Source organism: Anolis sagrei, chromosome 5, assembly GCF_037176765.1.
Source record: "Anolis sagrei isolate rAnoSag1 chromosome 5, rAnoSag1.mat, whole genome shotgun sequence".
NCBI classification, from domain to species: Eukaryota; Metazoa; Chordata; class Lepidosauria; order Squamata; family Dactyloidae; genus Anolis; species Anolis sagrei.
Window position 1 is genome coordinate 106,364,497 of NC_090025.1, and position 10,754 is coordinate 106,375,250.

At 46.1% G+C, this 10,754-nt stretch overlaps 1 protein-coding gene across 1 annotated transcript in view; it reads right to left on the bottom strand.

Annotated features, from left to right (window-relative positions):
* MSX1 (msh homeobox 1) overlaps window positions 1–894 on the bottom strand; it is a 6,752-nt gene extending 5,858 nt beyond the window's left edge. Inside the window, exon 1 of the mRNA XM_060777983.2 lies at window positions 308–894. Within this exon, the coding sequence (XP_060633966.2) occupies window positions 308–722 (415 nt within the window). The 5' untranslated portion in view covers window positions 723–894. The remainder of the gene's footprint in view (window positions 1–307) is intronic.
* Window positions 895–10,754: the final 9,860 nt, after the last annotated feature.

A 10,754-nucleotide genomic window follows, 5' to 3' on the forward strand; every position in this document is an offset into this window, starting at 1 on the left:
CTGTGACATACTGCGATTTTGTGTCAGTAAAATAATAGTAAACTCAGCTTTGCTTCCAATTCCTCTGGCTGACAGGCGTCTCCTGAGCGCCTGAATGGTTTACTCTGAAGCAAGCTGTGTGTCTACACAGAGGCCCAGGAAGGCCTTCTGTTCCCGAGGTCTGATCTCCAAAGGGACTTCCTTTGGGGTCAGGGCAAGAAGGGAGTCTCAAGCTGCTTTCCCTGGGAACTTGGGGGTCGTTTGAGAAAGCCCCGAGAGAGACCCCCCTCTTCTCCTTCTTTCCCCCCTCCCTCCCTGCCCCACTTACTTGGAGGCGGCGGGGAAAAGCGGGGGCTCTGCATCCAGGGCGTGGGGTCCGCTTGGTCGGGGCTCTCGGCTTTGAGCAGCGCCTCTTCGGGCAACTTGCCCAAGGCTCCGACGGCGCCGAAGCGGCTGGCGAGGGCCCTCGGCGAGGCGGGCCTCCCTGGCGCCGAGGGTCCCGCCGAATGGGGGCTGAGGCTCCTCCGCGGGGCCGCCGGGGCCCCTCCCGGCTCGGGCTTCCGGTGGTCGGCCATGAGCGCCTCCACGCTGAAAGGCAACGGGGCCAGCGGGGCCGCCTTGGGCTTGTCCTCTCCGCCTCCTCCGCCTCCTCCTCCGCCGCCCTCCTCTTCGGCCCCCATGGCCGAGGCGGGGCCCCCCTTGAGCCCACTCTGGGCAGAAGTCATCGCCAGCGCCGGGGCCATGCAGTGCCGCCGAGGCTCCCGCGGGCGCGACGCCGCTCCCCTCCGCCCATGGAGGACCAACACCACCAGTCCTTCTCCTCCGTCCTCGTCCTTCCTCCCTCCTCGTCTTCTCTTCGGGACACTTTCCGAGGCCCAACTCCAGCGACGGACTTGCTAATAAAGCGGGACCAACTCCGCCAGCGGCCAATCAGGGCGCGAGGGCCGGCCCCCTGCCTTCCCATTGGCCGCGGCGCGCCTGCTGCCCGCGCGCCCCTCCGCTCTGCCTTGCTCTGCGCGGCCGGGACGCAGCGGGGAACCGCGCCCGGTTGCTGGGGCCTTCTTGCCCGCCCGACTCTCTCCTCCTTTGGCTTCCAGTAGCTCGCGTTCACACATGGGTTTTGCACCTCGGGGTTTCGTTTTGTTTTGCTTGGCGCCCTTTCCCTCCTTTGCCCCCTCCCTCCCTCCCTCGGAATGGAAAGTCCCGCCGCTTGCTTGCTTGCTTGCATCGTGTGCGTGCGCTCCATCGTTTCAGGAACCTAGAATTATTGTTTTTAAATGTATTCGTTCCCCTCCTTCTACCACTTGTCATTAAAATCGCCTCCGTCTGAGACTTGTCATGGTTTTATTGAAATTATTAAATTGTTAATCATTAAATGCAATTTTAAAAAGTAAAAGATTTTCCCCCTGACATTAAGTCCAGTTGTGTCCAACTCTGGGGGTTGGTGCTCATTTCCATTCCTAAGCCGAAGAGCCGGCATTGTCCATAGACACCTCCAAGGCCTGATAGGTGTATTGTGTCCAAATTTGGTGTCAATTCATCCAGTGGTTTTTGAGTTATGTTAATCCCACAAACGAACATTACATTTTTATTTATATAGATGATGATGACGACAACGACGATGATTATTATTATTGGGTTGCTTGTGAATTTTCCGGGCTGTATGCCCATGTTCCATCAGCATTTTCCCCTGACGTTTTGCCTGCATCTATAGCAGTCTCTTGGAATGATAATAGGTAAACAATGTAAAGGTTTTCCCCTGAAATTAAGTCTAGTTGTGTCCGACTTTGGGGGGTGGTCTCATCTCTATTTCTAATCCGAAAAACCGGCGTTGTCCGTAGACATCTCCAAGCTCGTGTATCCGGCATGACTGCATGGACCCCCCAAATTAGGGGGATGATGCAGAGAAATGATATACCCCTCTCCTAAAAACGTGCCTTACCTCGGTTTAGTTAAACTGCCTGATATGGCAATATGGACTCATATAATGTAGTTCAATGCACTTTACATTCTGAAACTACACTGTCGCATAAATGTGTCTTATGTACAGGCAGGCCCCGAGTTACAAACGACTCGTGGTTACAAACGAGCTGAGACAACAGGAAGTGAGAGAAATCTATTAAGTAACTCCTGGCAGAGTTGTCATGAGGGAAAGGGGTCTCTACTGAAGCTTATTCACCAATCCTTGTTTCCACAGCAAGGCAAATATCTCAAATTTAATGATCACAGAGGCAGAATGTGGGGTGAAATCTCCCAAACGGGCAGAGACAGCCAAACAAAACACAGGAGTGTTTCCAAAGCCAGAGAGAGAGAGATTTGGATGTGATTTGGCTTTGTATATATAGCATTGGATGGAGTTATACTTTAAATATATACTTATTCTGATTTACAAATAAATTCAAGCACACACCTACTGAACATCCTTGGGAACTCCCTGTATGCGTTTTGGGCTTTGCTTTGCATTTTTATTTTAATGCTCAAAGATAGTAACAAATCCTGAGATTTGTCAACATTGGACCAAAGGCAAAGAGTGTCCAGGGTAAGAGAGGAGTGTTGCCCACCTTCCTTGCAAGGCGTGTGTTGGCGAGGAAGGGCCCCAGGAAAGTCCCCGGGGCTCGGTGGGGGACATCAAAGGGGGCAGCCCTCCCCACTCCAGCCCCGATTCCCCCTCTTGTGTTTCGCCGAGATTAGAGCCCCGCGGCCATCAATAAACGTCGCCCAGCGAGCGGCCCAATCCCATTATGGGGCCGAGGCGCGCCTTTTTACGGCACATCCGTCCTGGCCGCGAGGATAAGAAGGGGCTCGTAAAAGGCCTGCCGCGGAACCAAGACCTCGGAGAGGGGGTCCGCCTTCCTGTCGGGCCTCCCGATCCCGTTTGCGGGGGATCAAACGACACCAAGCCCCCGCCACGTCGCGGCTCTTATCGGGAGGAACACACGCAGGAGCGCCAAGGCGAGCGGCGTCCCTGCCACGCTCCCTTCTCCTTCGCCTTTGCTCGTGGGTTGTTTTAATTTGGACAAACAGGGAAACAAGGTCCCTTTCCCCGCTCTTCATATCCCGAGTTTTTTTTTTTTTACAACAAGGGACGCTCACAAGAACCAGGTTAAGAGGAGCGAGATCTTTGTTCTCAGTGGGGTTTTTTATATTGAAAATAAAGGTAAACAATTGCAAACATCCGACTTCATAGTTGCAAACGGGGCCGAGACAACAGGAAGGGAGAGAAATCTCCCCCTCGGAAGGGGAATTCACTGGTGGAAGAGTTATTATCATGGGGGAAAGGGGTCCCTGCCGAAGCTTTATCTCCAATCGTTGTTTCTACAGCAAGTAAAAAATTTCAAAAATATCGCAGGGACAGAAAGTGAGGTGAAATCTTCTGAAACGACAGCAAAACGAACCCCACTGGGGTGTCAACTCTTTCCTATACTCTCCAAAGCTGATATAGAGTGATAGTCAGACAGAGACACTTAGAAAGATAGATAGATAGATAGACAGATACTTAGATAGATGATAGATAGCTAGATAGCTAGATAGATAGATAAATAGATAGACAGACCAGATAGCTAGCTAGCTAGATAGATAGATAGACACTTAGATAAATAGATAAACAGATAGACGCTTAAATAGATATAGATAATAGATAGATAGATAGATAGATAGATAGATAGACACTTAGATAAACAGACAGATAGACAGATAGATAGACAGACAGACACTTAGATAGATAGATACGTAGATAGATAGATAGATAGATAGATAGATAGATAGATAGACAGACACTTAGATAGATAGATAGATAGACAGATAGATAAATAGATAGACAGGCACATGATAGATAGAGAGATAGATAGATAGATAGATAGATACTTTGACTGACTGACAGACAGACAGATAGATAGATAGACAGACACTTAGATAGACAGACAGACAGACAGATAGATAATTCGACACTTAGACGGACAGGCAGAGGAACACATAGACAGACAGACACATACATAAGCATTCCCCTTGATGACTCTTTCAGGAGTGAATTTCCCTTCGGAGGTGTGGATTCCTCTCACTTCCTGTTGTCTCAGCCCCGTTCTTAACTAGGACGGATGTTTGTAACTCTGGGACCGCCCGCACGTGCATATGTACAACTGGATCTCTATTTGCCTTTATGTGTTTCCATCGCGTGTGAATGGCCCCATCTACACTGATATATAAGGCAGTTACCGACATATAATCAGTGTAGAATCACAGTGCATTACATGAATCTAAATGCTGTTTTAAACACCATTGTTTTGTTTTGTTTTTCTTTGGAGAATATTGACTCCTAAGTCTAAGTCAAGAGCGGTTTACAAAATCTTAGTTTGCCTTCAGGTTTACAGTTAAATAAGATGTAATGCCTAAAACGCGATGTGGCTTGGCAGTGCAGATGGGATCGAGGACTACTGGTGTAGTAAAGGAAGGGAAGAGCAAATACGCCTATATTGGGGGGGGGGGGGCTTCCACACAGCGCTCTATCCCAGAATCTCAAGGCAGAAAATCCCACAATATCTGCTTTGAACTGGGTTATCTGAGTCCACACTCTGATAATGTGGGATTTTCTTCCTTGATATTCTGGGATCTAGGGCTGTGTGGAAGGGCCCTCGAAGAGATGGGTTAGGATGGGGAGTAGGCGTGGGAAAATGGTTTGTGATGACAATATTGGGGAAGTGGTGGCACGCAGAAAGAGAATAGTTTTGATTGGAAGTATCAGTCGCCATAGGAAATGCATACTATTACAGAAGAGACCACACCGGCCATCCAGTCCAACCCCCATTCTGCCCTGCGGGATGACACAATCAAAGCGCTCCCGACAGATGGCCATCCAGCCTCTGCTTAAAAACCACTGCGCTCCCAGGTAGCATATGCATGAAATAGTCGAAAAGCAAGACACTTTCATAGATTAGCCTTCTCACATCTCTGCTTATTTATTGGGGGCCTCCAAAACACAGTAAATAAGTCACGACATGACATTTACTGAGCCAGAGTGATTGGGGCTTTGCCTCAATGGTGACAACACTGTGCTCATTTGGATCATAATAGGATAATCGGAGTGATGGATCATAAATTTGTATTTTAACCATTTAATTTTTGTTTCCTTTTTTAAAATAAGTATTTATTTTGTTTTCAGTTGTGTGGCTATTAGCCATCTTGAGAGTCCCCTTGAGAGAAATAATAATAATAATAATAATAATAATAATAAGTGATCCAATACAACAGCCAGCAGAGTGATCTTGTCTGCTGTGGACTCATCTTGTTGTGAAATAATAATAATAATAATAATAATGATTATGATGATGTTTCTGGAACAGGGCCATACAGCCCGGAAAACTCACAGCAACCCAGTGATTCCGGCCATGAAAGCCTTCGACAACACAAACATAATAATAATAATAATAATAATAATAATAATACTTTGTTTGGGTGAGATATTTGGTGGATGAGTTTTACATGTAATTTTAATGTTATTTCTTGTATTTTGACTTTGATATCCGTCCAGAAAAAATGTTTCATTGTTTCATTGTTCTTGTGGCTGCCTTATTTTTTAAAATTATGAAATGTATAGTATTTTTATTCAGGCAGGCTTTTAAAGAGGAAGGTCTTAAAGATCAAGTCAATTGGGGGGGGGGGTGCTGTGGTTTTGAGTTTCAATAGGTTTTAATTGATTTAAACCGTTAAGCTGCATTGAAATGCTTGCAATGTGTTGTCGCAGGATTACATGGCCGGAATCACTGGGTTACTGTGAGTTTTCCGGGCTGTATGTTCCAGAAGACTTCTCTCCTGACGTTTCACCCACAACTATGGCAGGCATCCTCAGAGGTTATGAGGTCTGTTGGAAACTAGGCAAGTGGGGCATATATATCTGTGGAATGCCCAGGGTGGGAGAAAGAACTCTTGTCTGTTGGAGGCAAGTGGGAATGTTGCAATTAGCCACCTTAGCTATTCAATGCTAACCAAGGAGCCCCTGGTGGCATAATGGCTTAGACCCTTGTGCCGGCAGGACTGCTGACAAACACGTTGGGGGTTCGAATCCCGGGGAGCTCCCGTCTCAGCTCCAGCTCCCCATGCGAAGACATGAGAGAAGCCGACTCTCTCACACCAGAAGCCACGTGCAGTTTCTCAAGTCACTCCTGACACGAAAAAATGCTAATCAAGCACGCATGCCATAGATGTTGGCGAAAGGGTGTATAAATAATAATAATAATAATAATAATAATAATTCGCAGTTTTGAGTCCCCACGAAGAAAAAAGGCATAGTATAAGTAAATAATAATTATAATATTATTATGGATGGGATTTTGTGTGTATGGGGGGATTGTGAGTTTTAGATGTAATTTAAATGGTCTTTCTTTTATTTTACCGTGGGTATTCACCCAAAAAACTTTTATTATTCTTGTAGTTGTCTTATTTTAAAGGTTTTTATTATGTGTGTGATTTTTGTTCGCAGCCTTGAGTCCCCATGGGGAGAAAGGTGGGATAATAAAGCTAATATTACTAATAATAATGGTCTTATTTTAAATTTTTATTAAGGTGTGTGATATTTATCCACAGTCTTGAGTCCCCATTAAGAGAAAGGTGAGATAATAATAATAATAATAATAATAATAAGTTATCTTATTTTAAATTTTTGATTGAGGTGTGTGATATGTGTTCCCAGCCTTGAGGCCCCATGGGGAGATAGGTGGGATAATAAAGCTAATAATAATAACAGAACTGCTGGACCACTCTCACAACCACCATGTCAGACTACACAGAGGAGCCACTGAAATCCACAAGCATGTGGACAATTTCCACAGAAAGGAGGAAACCATGAAAACGAACAAAATCTGGCTGTCTGTATTTTAAAAAACTCCAAAATCAGGACAGTAAACAAAGAACAACACTGAGAAAACAGGGGGACTCCAGAGAAGAAACAATCGGGGCCACCTAACACATCCCAACAAAGGATTACCCCAGGCAGGAAGCAGCCAGGCTTTGAAGCTGCAAGGCCATTTAATGTTAATCAAGGTGGCCAATTACAACACTCACTTGCCTCCATCAGACAAGAGTTCTTTCTCCCACTCTGGACTTTATTCCAGATATATAAACCCAATTTTCCTAGTTTCCAACAGACCTCACAACCTCTGAGGATGCCTACCATAGATGCGGGCGAAACGTCAGGAGAGAATGCTTCTGAAACATGCCCATACAGCCTAGAAAACTTACAGCAACCCTGTGTGATATTTGTTCGTAGCCTTGAGTCCCTATGGGAGAGAAAGGTGGGATAATAAAGCTAATTATTATCTTAATTTAATTTTTTGTTAGGTGTGTGATATTTGTTTGCAACCTTGAGTCCCTATGGGGGAGAAAGGTGGGATAATAAAGCTAATTATCATCATCATAAGCTCTCTTAATTTATTTTCTTTGTTAGGTGTGTGATATTTGCAGTCTTGAGTCCCCATGGGGAGAAAATTGTGTTCGATTTTATTGTCGAAGGCTTTCATGGCTGGAATCACTAGGTTCTTGTGAGTTTTTTCGGGCTATAGAGCCATGTTCTAGAGGCATTTCTCCTGACGTTTCACCTGCATCTATGGCAAGCATCCTCAGAGGTAGTGAGGTCTGTTGGAATTAGGACAATGGGTTTATATATCTGTGGAATGGCTGGGGTGGGGCAAAGGACTCTTGTCTGCTGGAGCTAGGTGTGAATGTTTCAACTGACCACCTTCATTAGCATTTGAAGGCCTGGCTGAGCCTGGGAAAATCTTTTGTTGAGAGGTGTTAAGATGTGCCTGGTTGTTTCCTCTCTGTTGTTTTGCTGTTGTAATTTTAGAGGTTTTTTTAAATACTGGTAGCCAGATTTTGTTCATTTTCATGGTCTCTCCCTTTCTGTTGAAATTGTCCACATGCTTGTGTATTTCAGTGGCTTCTCTGTGTTCGATTTTATTATATTGCTTATTTTATTTGTTATTTCATATATGTTGTTATGATGTATTTTCTTGTTATTTTGTATTTAATCATGTTGTATTATTTTGGGCTGGGCCTCATGTCCTTTGGGGAGATGGTGGCAGATTATAAATAAAGATTATTATTATTATTATTATTATTGCGCTAATAATTATTCTAATCATCATAATAAATCTTCAGCCCAACCAAGAGGAATGAAAGCAACTCTCCTTCCTTTTTTCTCCCTTGGCTCCCAGTTCGTGGCCAGATCCCAGTCTCCATGCTGGTGGGAACCAAGCAAAGGCTCCACTATTATTGGGCGGTGGGGGGGGGGGGGGGGTGGTTCGGTCCAAGCGGAGCTGATTGGGGGGAGGGGAGGGAGGGGCTGCTCCCAGGAGCGGCTGCGTCGCTAATTGCGAGAATAAACAATCTGTCACGATTAGTCAGCGCTTCTAATGGGCAGACAAGTGATGTTGTCTTTAGGCGCCAGCGGCGGCGGCATCAAAGGCTCCCGCTGGAGGGGACCATTGAGGACGTTAACCCGCGTCCAGGGGGAAAGGCGCCGGAGCCCTGGGACAGCGGCACAGTTCAGCCGGACGAAATTAGCTGCACCCCCCCCCCCCCGCCTTTCCCCAATCCCCTCCTTCCTTCCTTTGCCCTCCCCTCGCCGTCCCCGGCCTACTTTGGGGCTGTTAGGAAGTGCCTGGGTAGGACAGTGGAGGATGCGAATGCAATCACTCCCCAGGCAAAGAGGAGGACCCCTATAAGGGCTGCCCACTGAAGTGCCTGATTGAGAACAAACCAGGGACGTTTACTAAGGTTGTGGTCCCACCAAAACCAAGCATTTGAGCCTCGCTGATGGGGAGTATTAGTCCTCATCATTCCAAGAAGGAAGGAAGCTCTCCTTACTACAGTTGGGGAGACAAACCAATATTCTAAGTGCTAGGTTCTTGTGGGTTTTTTCGGGCTATAGAGCCATGTTCTAGAGGCATTTCTCCTGACGTTTCGCCTGCATCTATGGCAAGCATCCTCAGAGGTGTGAGACCTCACACCTCTGAGGATGCTTGCCATAGATGCAGGCGAAACGTCAGGAGAAATGCCTCTAGAACATGGCTCTATAGCCCGAAAAAACCCACAAGAACCTAGTGATTCCAGCCATGAAAGCCTTCGACAATACATTCTAAGTGCTGTCTAAAGCTTGCATGGCCGGAATCACTGGGTTGCTGTGAGTTTTCCGGGCTGTATGGCCATGCACCAGAAACATTCTCTCCTGACGTTTCGCCTGCATCTATGGCAGGCATCCTCAGAGGTTGTGAGGTCTGTTGGAAACTAGGAAAGTTGGGTTTATTTGTGTGATCCAATACAACAGCCAGCAGAGTGATCTTGACTGCTGTGGACTCATCTTGTTGTGTTTCAAATAATAATAATAATAATGATAAAAATTAATACCTTGATTAGCATTTAATAGCCTGGCAGCTCCATAGCCTGACTGCTTCCTGCCTGGGGGAATCCTTTGCTGAGAGGTGTTAGCTGTCCCTGATTGATTCCTGTCTGGAATTCCGCTATTTTTTGAGTGTTGCTCTTTATTTACTGTCCTGATTTTAAATACTGGTAGTCAGATTTTGTTCATTTACATTGGTTCCTCTTTCCTCTTGAAATTATCCACATACTTGTGGTTTTCAATGGCGTCTCTGAGTAGTCTGACTTTTCTACTGTGGTTGTTAGAATGGTCCAGCATTTCTGTGTTCTCAAATCATATGCTGTTTCCAGGTTGGTTCATCAGGTGCTCTGCTATGGCTGGAGGGAATACTTCTGGAAAATGGCCATACAGCCCGGAAAACTCACAGCAACCCATTCTAAGTGCTGTCTCGCTTTTTGTCATTAGGAAACGGTACAGTGACAAACAAACATCACAACACTCACTATTCATATATTTTCCTTTCTAACTTTTCTACTCCCCAATTGAAAACAATGACACCTATAAAGAACAACACTCAAAAACAGGGGGATTCCAGACAAGAAACAATCAGGGACAACTCCACCTCCCAACAAAGGATTCCCCCGGGCAGTAAGAAGCCAGACCTTGAAACTGCTGGGCCATTAAATGCTAATCATGGTGGCCAATTGAAACATTCACACCTACATCGAAGAGACAAGAGTTCTTTCTCCCATTTCTCATTCCACAGATATATAAACCTCACTTGCCTAGTTTCCAACAGACCTCACAATCTCGGAGGATGTGGGGGAAACGTCAGGAGAGAATGCTTCTGGAACATGGCCATACAGCCCAGAAAATTCACAACAACTCAGTGACACCCAATGTTATCATCAAACGCTGCCATATAAAATCCAGATGACCTGTTTTGAACTGGATTATATGGCAGTGTAGACTCATAATCCAGTTCAAAGCAGATAAAGTGGATACCATCAAGTACCTAAGCACTCCCTGAGGGTAAGAGCTATTTGGCAAAGGATAAGGAATGTGTCTGAGTCTCCTTTCTGGAAATTTTGATGCAGAGGTTGCCCGGGCATCTGTCGGGAGGGCTTTGATGGTGTTTTCCTGCCTGGCAGGGGAATTGGACTCGGTCTCTTTCCAACTCTCTCTGATTCTGTGATTCGCTTCTCAGGGACCTGGGTCAAACAGACCATTCTCCCCCCTCCCTCCCACACTTATGAGGGGTGCAAAAAGACCTCACCCCCCTCGTTGCCTCTGGAAGGCTGGCTGGATCGAGAGGATGAATGGCGGGCCCTATTTCAAGTGGCCCAAATTAATTTGATCGCGACATTTTGATGCACTTGGGCAAAGATGAAAGCCCAAGGCTGGCCGT